The sequence below is a fragment of the Anomaloglossus baeobatrachus genome, chromosome 8 (assembly GCF_048569485.1).
Source record: "Anomaloglossus baeobatrachus isolate aAnoBae1 chromosome 8, aAnoBae1.hap1, whole genome shotgun sequence".
Classification (NCBI taxonomy): Eukaryota; Metazoa; Chordata; class Amphibia; order Anura; family Aromobatidae; genus Anomaloglossus; species Anomaloglossus baeobatrachus.
The window spans coordinates 88,702,645-88,725,697 of NC_134360.1; the positions used below are offsets into that span (position 1 = coordinate 88,702,645).

General features: G+C 46.7%; 1 protein-coding gene across 1 annotated transcript in view; it reads left to right on the forward strand.

The window, feature by feature from the left end:
- The window catches only part of MEI1 (meiotic double-stranded break formation protein 1), a 902,984-nt gene that overhangs the window by 632,142 nt on the left and 247,789 nt on the right, over positions 1-23,053 (forward strand). The window contains exon 17 of the mRNA XM_075321882.1: positions 1,131-1,217. Within this exon, the coding sequence (XP_075177997.1) occupies positions 1,131-1,217 (87 nt within the window). The remainder of the gene's footprint in view (positions 1-1,130; positions 1,218-23,053) is intronic.

Sequence of the window (23,053 nt, forward strand, 5' to 3'; positions counted from 1 at the left end):
GCTTAGTGACGCCGCTGTGACGCCGCACGAACCGCCCCCCTTAAAGGAGAGATTGTTCGGTGTCTCCAGCGACGTCTCTAAGCAGGTATGTGTGTGTGACACTGCCGTAGCAATATTGTTCGCTACGGCAGCGATCAACCCCATGATGAAACAGCGACATTGGCGGGTGCTATTGCGCACGACATCGCTAGCAATCGCTGGCGATGCTGCAGCGTGTAAAGCACCCTTTAGTGTCAGCTCAGGGTAAGTTCAAACCTGCAGATTAGCTCCATATCTGCAGGTTAATAGTGTTTTTTCATGTGACAGGTTTCCTTTAACCACTTTGCAACCATTTATGTACCCATATATGATGGTCTGGAAGGGGTTCCCGAACCTATGATGTATAGGTACATCATGGCCATCACGCGAGCATATAGGATGTGCCTGTATGATCACCACCAGAAGCTCAGCTTAAGTAATAAGCAAGCAGCGGCTGTCAGAGAAAGAGCCGATGGCCAGGCATTTAGGAGGCAGAGAGAGGGAGTGTTCTAATTCGCCTACCTGATTGGCACCACCGGGATGTAATTATGGGCTGCCGATTGTTGCCATGGCAACCCGAGGTCAAATCTCCCCGCCAGAGAGCATTAGATCGCGCTGTCAAAGTTTGACAGAGCGATCTAAGGCGTTAACAGGCATAACCTCTCATTAAAGGGAGGGAGGTGACCTAGGATGTATATGTACACCCTGGGTCGTAAGTGAGTTAAGTTCCTTAAATGTAAAAAATGTATAGTGTAGTGTTCAGTTTTCTTTCTTTTCTTTTTTTAACTCGGGAGCCTAAAAGACACATTATATCACTGTATGCATATATGGTGATATATGACATAGCCTTCCGTCTGAGGAATTTGTTGTAAAATACTTTTGACGTATACTAAATGCTACAATGTAATGTGAACAGACCTTACAATTGTGGAATAGGATAAGTAACGTTTTATTGTGAAGGACATATCGAATAGTTATATTACATAACGATTTAACTTTATGTGCAAATCTAGTAATCTCTTCAAAATTACTTACGTTAATTACCTGAAAAGATCTGCTAGCATTTACAATATAGCTCACACTTCCCTCCAATGTGTTTTCTTTTTTTGAAGGAACACTAATTTGAACAAGGCGTGTTCTGATTTTCTTTGTCACTTATGTACCAGTGTTTGGAAAGCAAATTCAGCTGATGAGACAATGTCTCAGAAAGGTAACTGAACTTATGGTTGATTACTCTAAAGTAAAAAAAAATCAAAACTAATGAGTGTCAAAAATTTCAGCTAAGCTACACTCTTTTCGCTAAACCTCATCCCCCTAAGTATCTTGTATTAAAAATTGAGATGCTTATTTGGAAATTAAAGTTTATGTATTTACAAAACTGTGGCAGAAATTTTTGCAGAATTTTGGAAAGATACTGTAGAAAAATTGGATGTATCATGTGCCAAATTACAATTAGTGTATATACATTTATTAGTATTGTATATAGTATATATAGTACATAGTCATGGTTGTTCATGCAAATTGCTAACATCGTGTATTCCTAAGTTTAATGTATATTACATGGTAGGAATTAGTCAAAACAATCCCATATAGGAAATCTTGTCAAAGTATGGGGGTAATATATAGTGCCATTCAAATATTTTAAGCATTTGTGGATTAAAATGCTGCAAAGTACAAATGCTTTCAAGCTGAAAAGTGCTGAAAGTGTATTTCTCCAATTATCAAAATGTAAAGTAAATTAACAAATGAGCAAGCCAAATTAAAATAACATCTGGTGTGACTAGCTTTTACCTTGAAAATGCATCAATTATTCTACATAGACTTGCACACAGTTTCTGAAGAAATTTGGCAGCACTAACAACAGATCTGTGGTTGTAGGATTGCTCAGATATTTCTGCCTTTTTCCTTTTCACGTAATCATCTCTTTGTGGGGCCATATTACCACTTCTAGGACTCCTTGTTCTTTTTAATGCTAAAGATAGGCACATTGGCTGTATGTTTGTGGTCATTGTCCTGCTATAGAAGAAACTTGTAGTTATTCAAGATGCCTTCTGGATGGTTTTCATGATGTATAAGTATCTATAATAACATATCCATTCCCAGCTCCATTGACTTTATGACTTTAATGTAAGCAGGTTTTTTGGCAAATAACTGCAAAGCGCGGGGTTAAACTTTCCCCTCAAAACATAGTCTATGACGTTGCGAGTCAAATGAGGTTGCTGTGCAACACATACATACACACCTACATACACTCAGCTTTATATATTAGATATACTATATATATTGCCTCCTTACCACCACCAGAGCTGTCACAACCACCCCCTCCACCTACTGTCTCCTCCCCATTATCCTATACAATGTAAGCCCACAAGGGCAGGGCCCTCTCCGCTCTGTACCAATCTGTTTACTGTAACTTATATCTGTATTTTGAATGTTATCCCTTCTCATGTACACCACCATAGAATCAATTGTGTTCTATAAATAAATAATAATAATGTGTGCAGACAACAGTGAATTATGGTGGAGGGTCCTAGCAAGCTTAGGGCTGCATTTCAGCAACTTGAGTAGCCTATTTGATCAGGATTTATGGTGTCCTAAATGCTAAGTACAGTCAGACTCCTATTATGGACAGAGAAAGAGACACCTAGAGACACTCACACACACAGAAATAGACACACAGAAAGCGACACACATACAAAGAGACACACAGACAGAAAGAGACACACACCAAAAGACACACACATACAGAGACACACAGACAGAAAGATAAACACAGACAGAAAGAGACACACAGACAGAAAGAGACACACAGACAGAAAGAGACACACAAACAGAGACACACAGAAAGACACAGAAAGAGACACACAACAAAAGACAAACACATATATAGAGACACACACACAGAAAGAAGCACACACACATACACACAGAAAGAGACACACAGACAGAAAGAAATACATACATAAAAAAAGACACCCACACAGAAAGACAATATATTGTTTGTTTTGACAGTTAGCCTGGATATTTATAGCCATCAATCACAGCTCTGATTCTATTTTGCTACAGGTTATTAATAGCTCTGATTGGTTGCTATAGGCAGTGAAGTACATTCTTAGTAGAACACAGCTTATGTGTTAGTTAATATGATTTCCGTGGTGAGAGGGAGAATGGGAGCAAGAGAAAGAAAGGGAGAGTGGAAGAGAAACAGAGCGAGAGGGAGAGTGGGGGAGAGAGAGGGAGAGTGGGAGAGAGAGGGTAGCAGAGTAGCAGAGCGGGAGAGAGGGAGAGAGAGACTTAGTTACTGTCCTGGGCAACAGCTAGTGTGTGTGTATATATACAGTCAGGGCCAGAAATATTTGGACAGTGACACAAGTTTTGTTATTTTAGCTGTTTACAAAAACATGTTCAGAAATACAATTATATATATATAATATGGGCTGAAAGTGCACACACCCAGCTGCAATATGAGAGTTTTCACATCCAAATCGGAGAAAGGGTTTAGGAATCATAGCTCTGTAATGCATAGCCTCCTCTTTTTCAAGGGACCAAAAGTAATTGGACAAGGGACTCTAAGGGCTGAAATTAACTCTGAAGGCGTCTCCCTCGTTAACCTGTAATCAATGAAGTAGTTAAAAGGTCTGGGGTTGATTACAGGTGTGTGGTTTGGCATTTGGAAGCTGTTGCTGTGACCAGACAACATGCGGTCTAAGGAACTCTCAATTGAGGTGAAGCAGAACATCCTGAGGCTGAAAAAAAAGAAAAAATCCATCAGAGAGATAGCAGACATGTTTGGAGTAGCAAAATCAACAGTCGGGTACATTCTGAGAAAAAAGGAATTGACTGGTGAGCTTGGGAACTCAAAAAGGCCTGGGCGTCCACGGATGACAACAGTGGTGGATGATCGCCGCATACTTTCTTTGGTGAAGAAGAACCCGTTCACAACATCAACTGAAGTCCAGAACACTCTCAGTGAAGTAGGTGTATCTGTCTCTAAGTCAACAGTAAAGAGAAGACTCCATGAAAGTAAATACAAAGGGTTCACATCTAGATGCAAACCATTCATCAATTCCAAAAATAGACAGGCCAGAGTTAAATTTGCTGAAAAACACCTCATGAAGCCAGCTCAGTTCTGGAAAAGTATTCTATGGACAGATGAGACAAAGATCAACCTGTACCAGAATGATGGGAAGAAAAAAGTTTGGAGAAGAAAGGGAACGGCACATGATCCAAGGCACACCACATCCTCTGTAAAACATGGTGGAGGCAACGTGATGGCATGGGCATGCATGGCTTTCAATGGCACTGGGTCACTTGTGTTTATTGATGACATAACAGCAGACAAGAGTAGCCGGATGAATTCTGAAGTGTACCGGGATATACTTTCAGCCCAGATTCAGCCAAATGCCGCAAAGTTGATCGGACGGCGCTTCATAGTACAGATGGACAATGACCCCAAGCATACAGCCAAAGCTACCCAGGAGTTCATGAGTGCAAAAAAGTGGAACATTCTGCAATGGCCAAGTCAATCACCAGATCTTAACCCAATTGAGCATGTATTTCACTTGCTCAAATCCAGACTTAAGACGGAAAGACCCACAAACAAGCAAGACCTGAAGGCTGCGGCTGTAAAGGCCTGTCAAAGCATTAAGAAAGAGGAAACCCAGCGTTTGGTGATGTCCATGGATTCCAGACTTAAGGCAGTGATTGCCTCCAAAGGATTCGCAACAAAATATTGAAAATAAAAATATTTTGTTTGGGTTTGGTTTATTTGTCCAATTACTTTTGACCTCCTAAAATGTGGAGTGTTTGTAAAGAAATGTGTACAATTCCTACAATTTCTATCAGATATTTTTGTTCAAACCTTCAAATTAAACGTTACAATCTGCACTTGAATTCTGTTGTAGAGGTTTCATTTCAAATCCAATGTGGTGGCATGCAGAGCCCAACTCGCGAAAATTGTCACTGTCCAAATATTTCTGGACCTAACTGTATATATATATATATATATATATATATACATATATATACAGAGTATATATATATACACAGTATATATATATACATACATACGCACATATATATATATATATCTATATATATAATTGCCTTATTCTGCCTGTCTGTCTGTCTGTCTGTGTCGCTCCAAAACTGTGTCCTTACGGTGACACAAAGCTGATTGGCCGCTGGGCTCGCCATGGCCCCGCCCCCCCGCACGGATTGGCCGCTCACCCAGGCCCACGCCCCCCGCACGCATTCCCCGAACCGACCGACACGGAGCCACGACTCCCAGGTGAGTACTGTACCTCCGGGAGCCCACATCAGCGTACGCCGCCAACCCAGCCGACACATACCCTCGCATTGCTGGGGTTGCCGCCGTATGCTGGTGTGGGCTCCCGTGCGAGCGGGGAACGGGATACGCTGGTAACCATGGTAGCATAGTTACCAGCGCATCAAGGTCCTGCAGCGGCGGAACATACACACACGCACACACATAACAACACACACACATCAGATCACACACACCTCACACACACCTCACACACACATAACATCGCATCCACACACTCACAACATCCTGAGATATCGCTTGCTTCTCGGCGGCGATCCTGTGCAGTGAACTTCCAGGACCTGCCGGAGGATCACATGGCCAGAAGCATGTGGTATCTCCGGATGTTGTGAGTGTGAGCGCGTATGTGCAATATCGTCAATGTGTGTGTGCGTGAGTGTATGCGATCGGGTGTGTGTGTGTGTGTGTGAGTGTGTGTGTGTGTGCATGCGATCGGATCTGTGTCGGCAAAGGAGCACGGCGTCCTGGAGGAGGCTGGGAGGAGAGAGGCTGATCCTGGGGAAGGCTGGGAGGGGGAGGCTGAGAGAAGAGAGACTGATGCTGGGGGAGACTGAGGCTGGGGTAGGCTGGGAGGAGAGAGGCTGATGCTGGGGACAGAAAAGGCTGATGCTGGGAGGAGAGAGGCTGATGCTGGGAGGAGAGAGGCTGATGCTGGGAGGAGAGAGGCTGATCCTGGGGAAGGCTGGGAGGAGAGAGGCTGATGCTGGGAGGAGAGAGGCTGATGCTGGGGGAGGCTGGGAGGAGAGAGGCTGATTCTGGGGGAGGCTAGGAGGAGAGAGGCTGATCCTGGGAGGAGAGAGGCTGATGCTGGGAGGCGAGAGGCTGATCCTGGGGACAGAAAAGGCTGATGCTGGGAGGAGAGAGGCTGATGCTGGGAGGAGAGAGGCGAATGCTGGGAGGAGAGAGGCTGATCCTGGGGAAGACTGGGAGGGGGAGGCTGAGAGAAGAGAAGCTGATGCTGGGGGAGGCTGAGGCTGGGGTAGGCTGGGAGGAGAGAGGCTGATGCTAGGGACAGAAAAGGCTGATGCTGGGAGGAGAGAGGCTGATTCTGGGAGGAGAGAGGCTGATGCTGGGAGGAGAGAGGCTGATCCTGGGGAAGGCTGGGAGGGGGAGGCTGAGAGAAGAGAGGCTGATGCTGGGGGAGGCTGAGGCTGGGGTAGGCTGGGAGGAGAGAGGCTGATGCTAGGGACAGAACAGGCTGATGCTGGGAGGAGAGAGGCTGATGCTGGGAGAAGAGAGGCTGATGCTGGGAGGAGAGAGGCTGATGCTGCGGGCAGAGAGGCTGATGCTGCGGGCAGAGAGGCTGATGCTGGTGCAGCATGGGGGATGGAGCATGATGGGGGGTGCGCAGCATGGGGGATGGAGCACGTTTGGGAGTGCGCAGCATGGCGGATGGACCACGTTTGGGAGTGCGCAGCATGGGGGATGGAGCACGTTTGGGAGTGCGCAGCATGGCGGATGGACCACGTTTGGGAGTGCGCAGCATGGCGGATGGACCACGTTTGGGAGTGCGCAGCATGGCGGATGGACCACGTTTGGGAGTGCGCAGCATGGCATATGGAGCACGTTTGGGAGTGCGCAGCATGGCAGATGGAGCACGTTTGGGAGTGCGCAGCATGGCGGATGGACCACGTTTGGGAGTGCGCAGCATAGCGGATGGACCACGTTTGGGAGTGCGCAGCATGGCGGATGGACCACGTTTAGGAGTGCGCAGCATGGCGGATGGAGCACATTTGGGAATGCGCAGCATGGCGGATGGAGCACGTTTAGGAATGCGCAGCATGGCGGATGGAGCACGTTTGGGAGTGCGCAGCATGGCGGATGGAGCACGTTTGGGAGTGCGCAGCATGGCGGATGGAGCACGTTTGGGAGTGCGCAGCATGGCGGATGGAGCACGATGGGGGGGGGCGCAGCATGGCGGATGTAGCACGTTTGGGAGTGCGCAGCATGGCGGATGGAGCACGTTGGGGAGTGCGCAGCATGGCGGATGGAGCACGATGGGGAGTGCGCAGCATGGCGGATGGAGCACGTTTGGGAGTGCGCAGCATGGCGGATGGAGCATGTTTGGGAGTGCGCAGCATGGAGGATGCAGCACGATGGGGAGTGCGCAGTATGGCGGATGGAGCACGTTTGGGAGTGCGCAGCATGACGGATGGAGCACGTTTGGGAGTGCGCAGCATGGCGGATGGAGCACGTTTGGGAGTGCGCAGCATGGCGGATGGAGCACGTTTGGAATTGCGCAGCATGGCGGATGGTGCACGATGGGGAGTGCGCAGTATGGCGGATGGAGCACGTTTGGGAGTGCGCAGTATGGCGGATGGAGCACGTTGGGGAGTGCGCAGCATGGCGGATGGAGCACGTTTGGGAGTGCGCAGCATGGCGGATGGAGCACGTTTGGGAGTGCGCAGCATGGCGGATGGAGCACATTTGGGAATGCGCAGCATGGCGGATGGAGCACGTTTGGGAATGCGCAGCATGGCGGATGGAGCACGTTTGGGAGTGCGCAGCATGGCGGATGGAGCACGTTTGGGAGTGCGCAGCATGGCGGATGGAGCACGATGGGGGGTGCGCAGCATGGCGGATGGAGCACGTTTGGGAGTGCGCAGCATGGCGGATGGAGCACGTTTGGGAGTGCGCAGCATGGCGGATGGAGCACGTTTGGGAGTGCGCAGCATGGCGGATGGAGCACGATGGGGGGGGCGCAGCATGGCGGATGTAGCACGTTTGGGAGTGCGCAGCATGGCGGATGGAGCACGTTGGGGAGTGCGCAGCATGGCGGATGGAGCACGATGGGGAGTGCGCAGCATGGCGGATGGAGCACGTTTGGGAGTGCGCAGCATGGCGGATGGAGCATGTTTGGGAGTGCGCAGCATGGAGGATGCAGCACGATGGGGAGTGCGCAGTATGGCGGATGGAGCACGTTTGGGAGTGCGCAGCATGACGGATGGAGCACGTTTGGGAGTGCGCAGCATGGCGGATGGAGCACGTTTGGGAGTGCGCAGCATGGCGGATGGAGCACGTTTGGAATTGCGCAGCATGGCGGATGGTGCACGATTGGGAGTGCGCAGTATGGCGGATGGAGCACGTTTGGGAGTGCGCAGTATGGCGGATGGAGCACGTTGGGGAGTGCGCAGCATGGCGGATGGAGCACGTTTGGGAGTGCGCAGCATGGCGGATGGAGCACGTTTGGGAGTGCGCAGCATGGCGGATGGAGCACATTTGGGAATGCGCAGCATGGCGGATGGAGCACGTTTGGGAATGCGCAGCATGGCGGATGGAGCACGTTTGGGAGTGCGCAGCATGGCGGATGGAGCACGTTTGGGAGTGCGCAGCATGGCGGATGGAGCACGATGGGGGGTGCGCAGCATGGCGGATGGAGCACGTTTGGGAGTGCGCAGCATGGCGGATGGAGCACGTTTGGGAGTGCGCAGCATGGCGGATGGAGCACGATGGGGAGTGCGCAGCATGGCGGATGGAGCACGTTTGGGAGTGCGCAGCATGGCGGATGGAGCACGTTTGGGAGTGCGCAGCATGGCGGATGGAGCACGTTGGGGAGTGCGCAGCATGGCGGATGGAGCACGATGGGGAGTGCGCAGCATGGCGGATGGAGCACGTTTGGGAGTGCGCAGCATGGCGGATGGAGCATGTTTGGGAGTGCGCAGCATGGAGGATGCAGCACGATGGGGAGTGCGCAGTATGGCGGATGGAGCACGTTTGGGAGTGCGCAGCATGACGGATGGAGCACGTTTGGGAGTGCGCAGCATGGCGGATGGAGCACGTTTGGGAGTGCGCAGCATGGCGGATGGAGCACGTTTGGAATTGCGCAGCATGGCGGATGGTGCACGATGGGGAGTGCGCAGTATGGCGGATGGAGCACGTTTGGGAGTGCGCAGTATGGCGGATGGAGCATGTTGGGGAGTGCGCAGCATGGCGGATGGAGCACGTTTGGGAGTGCGCAGCATGGCGGATGGAGCACGTTTGGGAGTGCGCAGCATGGCGGATGGAGCACATTTGGGAATGCGCAGCATGGCGGATGGAGCACGTTTGGGAATGCGCAGCATGGCGGATGGAGCACGTTTGGGAGTGCGCAGCATGGCGGATGGAGCACGTTTGGGAGTGCGCAGCATGGCGGATGGAGCACGTTTGGGAGTGCGCAGCATGGCGGATGGAGCACGATGGGGGGTGCGCAGCATGGCGGATGGAGCACGTTTGGGAGTGCGCAGCATGGCGGATGGAGCACGTTTGGGAGTGCGCAGCATGGCGGATGGAGCACGATGGGGAGTGCGCAGCATGGCGGATGGAGCATGTTTGGGAGTGCGCAGCATGGCGGATGGAGCACGTTTGGGAGTGCGCAGCATGGGGGATGCAGCACGATGGGGAGTGCGCAGTATGGCGGATGGAGCACGTTTGGGAGTGCGCAGCATGGCGGATGGACCACGTTTGGGAGTGCGCAGCATGGCGGATGGAGCACGTTTGGGAGTGCGCAGCATGGCGGATGGAGCACGATGAAGAGTGCGCAGCATGGGGGATGGAGCACGATGGGGGGTGCGCAGCATGGGGGATGGAGCACGATGGGAGGTGCACACCTCCCCCCAACACACACACACACTGCACAACACACACACACACACTGGAAACCACAAACACTGCCCTACACAGACACCCACACACACAGACAACGCTGCACACACACAACACCTAACACACAAACACCGCGGCATACATAAATATACGCACATACCGCACAACACACACATTGCACAAAACATACCTCCCCCCAAAACACACCACACACACACAAACCGCGCAACACACACACACACACAACGCTACAGACACACAGCGCTCCACAAACAATGCAACACGCGCAACACACATACAACACTGCTCTCACCCCCCGCCACACCCAGACAACACCCAGAACATGTACAGCGCCCTACACAAACACTTGGTAACTACAGACAACAACATCTATATATATAACAAAAATCATACATGAACTACACAATACTTAAATTCTAGAATACCCGATGCGTAGAATCAGGCCACCTTCTAGTATATATATATACACACATGTGTTTGTGTCTGGCACTTTACCGTTTGTTAATATGAAACTATTATCATTTTATTTAAAAAAAAAAAATCAATAGTACACCTACACATGAAAATAAATAAGTAACTGTGTAATACATCTAATCAGACAAACTTGCTTTTTTTCTCTGCCAGAATTAATCAGTCATTCTCAAAATTCTCAATTCTGAGGTAAAATCTGTATTCAGTGAGGACTTTGTCATAAGTAGTAACTATTCATGTTCCGAATAACGAGTATTATTCGGCACAAACAATGCTTTTTTCCCCATTGACGTGCATTAGGTTCATTATTCGTGAATCGTGACGAATACTGAATAGTACTCTGGGATTCGTTACGAATAATCCAAACACGAATAGTTACTACTCACTCATCTCTACTGAGTAGATATATTACAAAGTTGCTTATTTTCATGTGTACTATTGATTTATTAAATCAAAATTAAAACGATAAATCTTAAGTTTTGCCTTGTTGCCCAAAGAGCTTAAGTGTCTCCATGAAGACTAAATGGTACTTGTACATGTAATGTATGGCCTGCAGGCTGTGTGTGTATGACATTGAGACTCACTGCACTTTCAGTAAGTGGTGGCAGTGTGGCGCCCCTGAGGCTTCAGTCGCCACAGAGTACTGCATCTGATTTAAGGTATAGTGCTTAACCCAGATCCGGAAGAGGTTGATACCGGTTTCACCACTTACACACTCAAATACGCCACCATGTTACCCTCCCCACTGGGGACCGGGCTAAGACAGGGTCGTATTTTAGCCTACAAACATGGCGGGCACCACCCACTAGTGACAGGGCTCGGGGGAGGAGTAGCCACCAGGGGGAGTCAAGAACCAACACAACAGTTAAGGGTTCTCCAGCAGGAGAGGAAAGGAGCAGACGTGTCTTACCGGTGCTCCAGTGGGACACAGGAACTGTTCTTGCGGTTGCCGAGATGTGAGCTTAATCGCTCCTTCAGAACCGGCACCACGCAGGGTGCTGGACCCTAGGGAAGATGACACTTCAAGTTGGTTTTCCAGAATCTGCCGGGATGGGGAGGTTTCAAGCTTCCTTGGCCAGAAAGAGCCGGAAAGCACGGTGCCAGATAAGATCCGGGGCCTTGGATAGCACCAGGCCCCATTGCGGAGCCGCGGTACCTGCAAATAGGGACAAGAGTACTACTCGAGACAGACTGGGGTCCCCAAGTACCTTTAAGCTACGGGGATCCAACACACAGGGCACTAGGAGGAAGGGGCCCACCGAGCATCACACCAGACTGGCCTCCAAAGGAATCCGAGTTCGACGGGGCCCAGCACAGCGAGTGACCGGTACTACCCGGGCGAGCGACACAAAGAGTGAGTAAAGACACGTAGAACTGCAGCATCTGACTCAAACTCTTATTACAGGCACTGCCGCCCCACGCCTCGGCGCCAAAGGTCATCGCCATCACTACTCTCCTCATCATCCTCTCCAGGGCCCGCTCCACCTGTGGGGAGCGACACCATCACTGCTGCTATTACCATCCGCTCTGTCGACAGAAGCGGTGGTTAATCCTTGGCCGCGTACCACAGGTGGCGTCGCGACAATCTTCCTATTACTACCCCCATCATCCTCCCTTCTTATTGGTGTACACCTCGTTGCACGAAGCCAGGCAGGCCACCGCGACATCCCAGATCACCACACCGGCCCGGTGATGAGTAACTCAAGTACGAAACCCCGTGCCTAAATTCCCCCTGCCCCCTGGGTACTACAGCAGCATTGAATGTCTTGGGTATGTGGACTAGTTGGGTTTATGTGTAGTGAGGGGTGAGTGTGAAATTGAACTATAGAGGGATATGAATCCCATATATTCACATCCCGCAACATGAGACACTCTGTCTAAGGCCTGTCTATAACAGTAAGTATGTCTTTTTGGTGATAATTCGTACATGAAGACCCCTTCTGACCAGAACTGTCCGAACAGTAGATGGATTATGCTGGTTCTCATTGGTTGCTGCCAGTTCTCAGATGATGGCACTACTGGACATCTTTCAATTTTGAAGTGAAGTAAGCATGATGCATCTTTCATCTGTTGCATTTACTTTCCTTGGCTCACCTCTGTGTCTACAGACCTGAACATTGCCCATTTCTTGGTGTCCTCAATGCTGGGAAATACAAACTGATACTTATTCATAATGCAATACCATCATAGAGGCATAATATTAAATATACGAATAGCCATATTAGCTAAACACCCAGGGTTCATACTGTGATGACCCATTGGGTGAGCACAAACTCCATATTGATATCAAGAAAAAAGGAGGAGAACGTGGGAAGTGCAGACATAGAAATTATTATTTAATAAGAATGACTATTTAAAAAAGACAAAGATTGGGGGCAGTAAAAATGTGCTATTGCCGGAAAACATTAATGAGATAATATGCCACTGTAGACAGTACTGTGAGAGGTCAGTATCCTCAATCAAAAAACTGTATAGGCATAGTAAGACCCAATCTGCAATAAACTAGCTAATATGGACTATTTCACAATTATAAATAATCAACATCAAAGTGCCATAATGCAAAAGAATTAATCTATGCCAGAAAAACAAATAGGCAAATTGATTGTGGGAATGAAGACCACACACGATAGCCTGTTATAGGCAGAAGCAGTCCCAGAATGGAAAATAATCAAGCATGTCTGCAGCAAATCTGGCAAAGCAAGTGAAACGCAAATCGGGGTTTCCACACCGCTCAGTGTCCTGTCACTCTGCTCCACTATAGCCTCTCCACTTTTGCTATACAGGTACAGTGCAGGAAATAAGTATTTGATCCCTTGCTGATTTTGTAAGTTTGCCCACTGACAAAGACATGAACAGTCTATAATTTTAAGGGTAGATTAATTTTAACAGTGAGACATAGAATATCCAAAATAAAATTCAGAAAATCACATTGTGTAATTTTTATTAGTTTATTTGCATTTTGCAGAGCGAAATAAGTATTTGAGCCCTCTGGAAAACAAGACTTAATACTTGGTGGCAAAACCCTTGTTGGCAAGCACAGCAGTCAGACCTTTTTTTTGCAGTTGATGATGAGGTTTGAGCACATGTATCAATGATCACACAATAGTATATAAAATATAAAACATAAGTTCATATTTTCCTTGATTATACAATAAATATATTAATAAATATACATATAATGGGGTGTCAAAAGTCAGTTTGCTTATAAGCTCCAAAATGCAACCATTTATTATAAAGAAGATTGTTATAAATCTCCAAAAATAGAGCAAAACACAGGCAGGATAAAATCAATAATTTTATTATACAATATATTAAAAGTAAAACAAAATTAAAATTAGAGTGGATGATACAGAAAACAAACATCAGGGACCTGATTGTTCATGAATATAATACACCTAGGTAAGTATATTAAAATGGAAATGGCTTAATATAATAAGCTCACACCAACCACCAACTATAATTCATAAATATGTCTATACTATATATCAGGGATACCACAATTAAATTCAAAGTGACAAGCACTGGGTAAATACCTAGATGTGAAGTAGATGTTATATACAAAAATGACTGTAGTGTGTTATGAATTCATATAATTGAGGTAGTAAGTTGTAATATGAAATATGAACAGCATGTGGCACCAAACGAATGAAGTATGCCAGAAACTGCAAGTTTAACAAATTTCATCAATAAAATAAATAAATACCTCAATATATGTGGTGAATGCTATAGGTTCCTCCACTCTGATGCGTGTGTGCCCTGTTTTTTTAGGGGAGTGTTAAATATTAAAACCGTATATATAAATATAAAACGTATACATATAAAATTTTGGTATTGATTATGAGCGTCTAAGTGGTCTGCAGGAGCCAGAACTCTTAATAGTTGGTAGGGGATCAAATACTTATTTCTTTCTGCAAAATGCAAATAAATTTATAACATTTATACAATGTGATTTTATGGATTATATGTTGGACATTCCATGTCTCACTGTTAAAATTAACCTACCCTTAAAATTATAGACTGTTCATGTCTTTGCCAGTGGGCAAACTTATAAAATCAGCCCCGGAAGTGAATGAGCAGCCACGGGAGCAGTTACAGCCGCTGCTTCATTATTTTTTTCTATATTTTTCCTTTTTTTTTTGTTTCCCAAGTTGCTGGATCCAGATCAATGCCCAGAATTCTGGGCCCGGGCCATCTTTCGGGTAGGTTTACATAGTTACATAGTTACATAGTTACTAAGGTTGAAAAAAGACCTAGGTCCATCTAGTTCAACCTTCCTCCACCAGTTCTACATTTGGTCACTAAGTCATTTATAACCAACAATGTTGTGTGTACTGAGGAAATCATCCAGCCCTTTTTTAAAAGCTGTTATAGTATCTGCCATTACTACCTCTTGTGGTAGGACATTCCACAGTCTGACTGCTCTAACTGTAAAGAACCCTTTCCTATTTAGCTGCCGGAATCGCTTTTCTTCCACTCGCAGTGAGTGCCCCCTAGTCCTTAGTATTGTCTTTGGAAGAAATAAGTCATGTGCCTGTCCTTTATATTGACCACACATGTGTTTATACATATAATTGAGATCTCCTCTGAGACGTCTTTTTTCTAAGCTAAACATATCTAGCTTTTTCTTTTTTTTTTTCCAAACAATTTTTATTGATTTTACAGATTCTATTCAATATCGTATCAAAAGTAGTATGATTTACAAAAGACAAGAATTCAGCTGTCAATATGCACCAAAGAAAGGGGTAAAATCCCCTCTCTATCTCAAATCACATTTCAGATTACATTGACAAATAGTAAATTAGAATTAGAAAATCCGAACGTAACATACATGAAACAAACCCTTGAACCCCTGTGCCATTCTTTAATATTTCTAATGTCGATGCCGTGCCTTGATGATGCCATACCATCTCACCTTTGTCCTTCACCTGGGTCCCCGCTAGGTAATTCTCAGCTTTCCCATTTAGGAGGTACCACTCCGTATGCCTGAAAGGTGTCACTAAATGATTTATGTCTTCCTGTTTGAAATAAACTTCTATAAAAGCTTTCCACCTCCCAAAAAACTTGGTTGTCATATTATCCTTGTCCCTTTCTGTTTCTAATTTCTCAAAAGATTATGTAGTTCACCAATGACTTCCCCAGTGGATGGTGCCTCCTCCTGTATCCAGTGCCTTAGGATGCATCTTTTAGCTATCATGGCTATGTCATGTATGATTGCAAATGTCTTTTTGTCCTGAGTGTTCAATCCCCCTCTGACTCCACCCTCAAAAAAATGGAAGATCCACACCATTAACTCTGGTTTGCAGGAAATTCTCCATGTTGTCTGAACTAAAGCTCTGACTTGATTCCAAAACCTCTTTATTGACCTGCATTCCCACAAACCATGCAGCATGTCTGTTTTTTCTTTGTGGCACTTAGGACACCGTGCCACTCTGCCCGGTATGTTGAAGCCCAAAACAGCCCTGTGTAATATCCTAAATTGGGTGTCTCTCCAGCTCTCGTTAGTGACTTGTTTCCTCATCTGAACCCATCCTTTCAGTATGACCTCCACCACTTCTTGCCCTTTCAGTTGTTTTTCCCATGCTAGAAGTGTACGACTATCTTCCCTGGATATTAGCACACCTCTAAATGTCTGGTATATTCGAGAAACATTTACATTTGCTACACTACATCCCATAAGCTCGTCAATCATGCTCTTGTTCAGTTCCCTTCCAATCTCACCAAGCTCTCTCATTATTCCATGCTTCAATTGTTCGTACTGAATGATGTGGAGGCCGTTGAGATTGTATTTATCAAGCACTTCCCGACCTGTCATCCATCTTCTCTCTTCCACATTCATGACATCTATCATTCTCCTAATGCCCTTCTCTTTCCATTTGAGGAATAGTTTATTCTCTCTCCCCTGGGGAAAGTTTGGTGACGCCCAGGGATTTAGGTATTTTGATACCTTCCATGAAAGTCCCAATTTCCGTCTAACCAATCTCCAGGCCAACATTGTGTCTCGGAGTATAACCGAGTTTCTTATATGACCTTCAACCTTGGACAGTGGGGAGTGTAGAATGGACTTCAGGTCCCATGGTTCTGCATACTTGAGTTCCGTTTCATAATCTGAGTGCCTGCTCGTTCCTCTCAACCAGTCAATTACGTGTCTCATGATGCACACAATGTTATACCCTCTGACATCCGGGAAATTTATTCCTCCCTCCTCCACTGACTTCATCAGCGTGCGCAGTTTTATTCTGTGTTTCCTTCCCCTCCAAACAAAATCTGCATACGCTGAATTGAGTCTGTTAACATCCTTTAATGTTATCAATAGAGGGATCGTTTGGAAGGGGTACAGCAGCCTAGGAAAGCTCATCATTTTTATGAGATGGCATCTTGCCAGTAATGGCAGGGGTAGTCCCTTCCAGCCCCTCAACTGATTAATGATTTTTCTGATCAGTGGACCATAGTTCAGTTTATAAATTGATTCCGCCGTCCTCCCTATATACACTCCCAGGTACTTTACCGATGAGTGCGCTATAGGGATCCCATTTACATGACCCTCACTTGGGTTTCCCCCAGTTGGCCCTTTACCTCCGCTCAGAAATAAGAGCTCGCATTTCTTTTTGTTTAACTTAAAGCCTGAAAAGGCACCAAATTTTTCAATCATGTCAAGTGTCCAGGGCAGGTCCGCAACAGGGTCCCCCATATATAAAATCACGTCATCGGCGAAAAGCGCTAACTTCATCTCTATTCCCCTTATGTTGATCCCTTTGAAACTATTGTTACCCTGCAGCACTCTTGATAGAGGTTCAATTGCCAGGTTAAATAGTAAGGGGGATAGCGGGCATCCCTGTCTCGTCCCTTTCATCAGGGGAAACACGTCAGACAAAAATCCCGGGGTGTGGATCCTTGCTCCCGAGTTGGCATATAGATTGTTAATGTAGAGTCTCATCCTACCTAAGATCCCTGCGGCCTCCATCACCTTGTCCAACCAGCTCCAGTTAACATTATCGAACGCTTTCTCAGCGTCGAGTGTGACTAACGCAGGGCTTGCCTTTCCCTCCGTACGCCCCAATCTAACCGCATCAACCACTAAAATTGTCTTCCTAATGTTGGTCACTGCATTTCTCCCTTTTATAAACCCTACCTGGTGTTCTGAAATTATCCTAGGTAAGACTGTGGCCAATCTGTCAGCCATAATTTTAGACATTATTTTTAAGTCCTGGTTGATGAGCGAGATGGGCCGATAACTCGAAGGGTCGTCCAGGTCCTTAGTTCCCTTAGGTAATAATTTAATGTATGCTATATTAGCAATTTTAGGTATTTCTGCTCCTCCCAGGATCGCATTAAAGACTGAAGTTAAATCTGGTGAAATCTGATCCTTGAGAGTGTCAGGTTTCCAGGTTTTCCAGTTCTCTTTTGAATGAGCTTGCCCTCAGTTAACATGGAGTTTAAGGTTCTGTTGCCCTACTTCCTGTCCAGCTGCTTAAAAGGCCGCCTCTCAGCCCAGTCCAGTGCCTGAGTATACTGCTTGCTGTGTGCTCCTGCTTTGCTGCTGCTAATCCTGATTGCTTTTGGATCCTCCTAAAAGACTACCGACCGACCGACTCTGGACCTTACCCGGTTTCTCAAGCTGTGCCCGGATTCCGTCTGCCATCTTCGGTCAGCACTCTGCCCGGTTCTCTCTGGTTCGTAACCACTCTGGACAATCATCCCGTACGGACACTCCTGGACTTTTACCGCTTGCCCATTGTGTCCCGGCTGCTGCGCATTTAGGCCTTCCGGGGTGATTGCCGGACAGTCCCTGTATAGGGGTTCGCTCTGGTGGTCTCCCTGGGGGAGTCCGGTGCGTGGCCCCGGGAATTCCCTCCGCTCCGTTTCGGGAAGGTATTTGTGTATTTGTACTGCTGTGTTTGTTCCGTTGTTATCTACCGTGGTTACAGATTATAAAACATCTTGTATCAAAAACTCGTCTCTGCTGATCATTGCCCTACGCTATCGAAATCCTCAGAACATATAATAAGTATTACAGAGAGCTTTATAGAACTCGCTATTGAAACCATCGGGCCCTGGTGCCTTGTTAGTGCTAAGTTCCCCAATTGCTTTTGAAACCTCCTCCTCTGTAATGTCTGCGTTTAAGACTTCCCGTTCCTCCACTGTTAAGCTAGGTAATTGGGCTTGTCGTAACCACTCCGACTCGTCAGTCATGTCGTTCTGTCCTGGCCCGTACAACTTTCTGTAATATTCTCCCAGCACCTTATTAATTTCCTTGGGATCCGAAGTCACCCCCCACCTTTTGTTTTCAACGTAGAGATTACCGTCATTTTTCTTTTACCCCTTGCTAAATTTGCCAACATCCTCCCTGCCTTATTACCAAATCTATGAAGCTCCGCCTCTTTATGTGACCAAAATAGTTGCTTTTTTTTTTTTTGCCCACTCGTCAAAATCTCTTTTGGCTGCCAACCACCTGTCTTTTGCCATGCTAGACCTGTCTGTCAGATAATTAGTATACGCTAGTCGCACTGCCTCGCTGTGGAAGTTGTAGTTCACATTCGTCTTCCGTTTGACCATGGCCGCATACCCCACCAAGCGTCCTCTCAAGACCGCTTTCGAAGTTTCCCAAAATAATATCGGGGTCACCCTGTGATCCTTGTTATCCTCTGAGAACTCCTCCCACCATTCTTGTATTATCTTGCGAAAATTGTCCTGTCTAATGAGGAACGACGGGAATCTCCAAATAATGTCTGATCCTCTTTTGAATTTTTCTCTAAGGTCCACTCTCACCGGACTATGATCTGAGATCACCATACTCTCAATCGCGCAATTTTGTACACCATTCGCAAGTTCCATAGACAACCAAATCTGGTCTATACGAGACCAACTGTTGTGCGGGTGAGAGAAGTGCGTATACTCTCTATCGTGCGGGTGATTTAGTCTCCAGATGTCTTTTAAGCCTACATCCTCCAGTGACACATCTCTGTGGTTTGAACCTTTATCCCCAGATCCTGACTCACCCTCTCCCTTACTTCTATCCTCCACCGAGTTTGGCACTGCATTGAAATCCCCCGCCACTATGATGTTAGGTTCCTTGTCCGAGAGGATTATGGCTTTTTTGGTGTCATGAAACTGATTCTGCTTCGAGTTTGGGCCATAGATATTATATATGCTGAGTGTTCCCGCTGGGCTATTGATTATTAAATGTTGCCATCTTCCCTGATCATCCGCTTCCTGAGCCACTACTTCATGTCTAAGCTGTTTGTTTATCAAAATCATTGTGCCCGCCTTCCTTCCTTGTGCCGCTGCCCCATATACTGAGCCCACCCAATATTTTTTCATGCGAAAGAAATCTTCCCTCCCCAAGTGGGTTTCTTGTAGTAGAGCAATATCTGTTTTTAATCTTTTCAAGTGTCTTAGTATCATTGCCCGTTTGTTAGGTGATCTTAGGCCCTTAACATTCCACGTTGTTAGTTGCACCATGTTTGTCTAGATAATTTGCTCTTGTCAATACCGCCCTTCAGGTCCCCGGCTGTAGGAGAGACACGACTATCATTATTGCCTTCACACGTGATTCCGCCAGAATGGCATTTCTTTTCCCCAACTTGTTTGTAAACTCTTAAACAACATATGTAAAATATATATCCTACAACAATAGAAAGTTATCCCTTTGAAGGGACTTTCGGCACTTTTTGCCATGCTAGTGACTTCCCTTCTTCCTGGCCAAAATATGAAGCTCCCTAGTCACCCCCCTGATAAACAAGCTCTGTGTTCTATCCCCCGCGTAAAACGCAACAGCCTGAAGTAATATGCAAGGATTAAAACATTATGTCATAAGTAGTAGGACCTTAAAGAAAGTTCATCTACTGAATTAGTCCTGGTTTTGTGGGACCTTCCTGCCAACCTGGTCGTATCCACTGTATTTGAATCTGTAAAGCAAACCACAGAGAGAGAAGAAGAGAAGAGCAGAGAAAAAGAGAGAAAAGAGCCGAGCAGAGAGAGAGAGAAGAACACAGCCGAGAAGCGAGAGAGAGAAAGAAAGAGAAGAGAAAAGAAGAGAGACGAAGAGCCGAGCTGAGAAGAGGAAAAGAGAGGGAGAGCTGGGAAGAGCAGAAAAGAGAGAGAGAGAAGAGAAACATCGAGGAGAGAAGAGATAGGAGAGAAAAAAGAGGAGAGAAGAGAGAACACACCAGAGACAACACAGAAGAGAGAAGGAATAAGGCAGGGGAGAGAAGGGAGAAGAAGAGGGAGAAGAGGGGAAAAAAAAAATAAAAAAAAAATATATAGTTCCCCCTCTGTTCCCTTCACGCTGGCTCATCCCTCTCGGTTCGGCCACCTTCTTTAATCAAGGAGAGTAGATAAGGGCCAGTAGAGGTCAATTCAAGAGTCATCATGTGTCTCGGTGGCTCTCAAGAGTGCTGCTCCCTAGAGTCCGTCCCAGGGCTAGGCTGTTGGGCTGGGCTGCGATTCCCTTCTCCGCTGGTCTCGGGTTGTGTTTGCCTGCCGCGTTGATCACCTTCTCCTCCCGAACCTGTACGGGAACCTTTTCTGTAGTTTCCTCCTCCATTAGGAAGGAAATCCATCTCCTCTCCTGCCCCTCCGTCTGGCTCCCGTTATATTCTGACATGAGGATATTTTCCGCTTCCTTGTGGTCTTTGTAGTATGAGAACGAACCATTGGAGTTCCTGACCTTTAATATTGCCGGGTAAAGTAGTTGGCATTTTACTCTTTTATTGTACAGAAATGTGCACAGTTTGCTGAAGTCCTTCCTCCGTTTGGACACATCAACAGAATAATCCCCAAAGATCAGCAGTCTATTTCCTTGGTATTGTAAAGGCCGTTTTCGTTCTCTAAAGGCTTTCAGAATTTCTTCTTTGTGCTTGTAGTCAAGGTATTTGACTATCACCTGTCTGGCTCTTGGAGGGGGTTTATTGTTTGAATTTTGTCCTTCTCCTTTGTTTGCCTCTTGCTGTCTCAATGGTCCCACTCTGTGGGCCCTTTCCACTCTAAATTTCGCTTTTATACCCAACGCCTGTGGTAGTTCCGCCTCACAAATGCTGTCTAGCTGTCCCAGTGATACCGATTCTGGCAGCCCCACAATACGAAGATTGTTTCGTCTCGATCTGTTTTCTAGGTTCTCTGCCTTGTCTTTCAGGTATTCATTAGATTTTACAAGAGTTGCTATCTGTTTTTGCATGGTCAAGATTGCCTCCTCAGAATTAGAAATTCTCTGTTCTGTTTCTGTAAGTCTATTTGAATGGTCACTCAATTGCTTCTGCATGACGGCTAGTGAAGTTTGTATGGCTGCCTCAATGGCTATTTTTATGTCTTTGGACAGGTGAGATGCTACTTCTATTGCCAATTTTTCTTGTACTTGCTTATTTTGGCCAGCAGATGGTGCTGTTTTCTTAGATCTTCTTGTTTGGTTTGAGCCTCTGCCTTCCTCTGGTGTCTTGTAGAATTGAGATGGCAGTGGATCTTGTTGCTTTTTGCCTCCTGTACTAGGGGTGCCAGAGATTGAGCTCCTCCTGTGGTGAGGTTGTCCCCCTCTGTTCCCTCTGCTCCGCTGGTTTACATTTTCCTCCAGCCCTCCTGTGCCTCCATATCCCCTCTCCATAACACCAGCGTCTTCCTCTCTCATCTCTCCCCCCACCTCCCCTCGTCCTCCCACTGTGAGCTGCCCTCCTCCGACCCCTGCGTCCACCTGTCTCCAGCTCCGCATTCCTCTGACTCCTCAGCCGTATCCTCCGTTATTCTCCCGCTCCGACACAGCTCCATCGCGTCCTTCCCCTGCACCTCTGGCTCCGCCCCCGGCAGGCTCGCCGGCGCCATATTCATCTCCTCCACTCCTCTCATGTCTGCAGCGTCGCCGCTTCTCCCGGGCCCCTCACCGCCGCTGGCGCTCCTCAGCAGGTACCGGTCCATTGCTGCCGACCTCCGCTTCCCAGCTGCGTCACTCTCGTCCCGATCTCTGATGCGGGGGGGCTTCTATCAGACTGCTTTTTCCAGGGGGTGGCAGGAGCTTCTCCTCTATGCCTCCACCTCAGCCAGGACCGGATCCGGAAGTCGACATTAGTCACTTCCTGGGCTCCAGGAGTTCAGTGTCATATCTAGTTTTTTCAACCTCTCATCATATGGGAGGCCTTCCATTCCTTGTAGTAGTCTAGTTGTCTGCCTTTGAACTGAGCAGATCTGGACTTTTACAGTGCGGGTCCACCCACCACTAGTTAACAGGAATTCTGATAACATTGAATTGGTTATATTTAGCACAACTTATAGCCTTCAATTTAACTATATCAAAAAAATTATATCTAATTTGTTTGATATAGTTGAATTGAGCTAATATATTTTCAATCACATATTAGCAAAAGGTTACAGACATGTTGCCAGGAGAGGTCGTTTGTTAGATAATATGTTATTTCCAAGTTTGTACAAAAATCACACAGACAATTCAACTTGACATTCTTTATAAAAAAAAAGTTTTAAAGGGAACCTGTCAGTGCGGGGGGTACAGTTACAGCAGCCGCTGTCAATACACAGAGCGGTGACTGTACCCATGCTGGCACTACCCCTGAGTGGTAACTGAAACCCAAATGCTGCAGAGAGGAATAAAATTAATTTCCTCCTGGCAGCAGAATT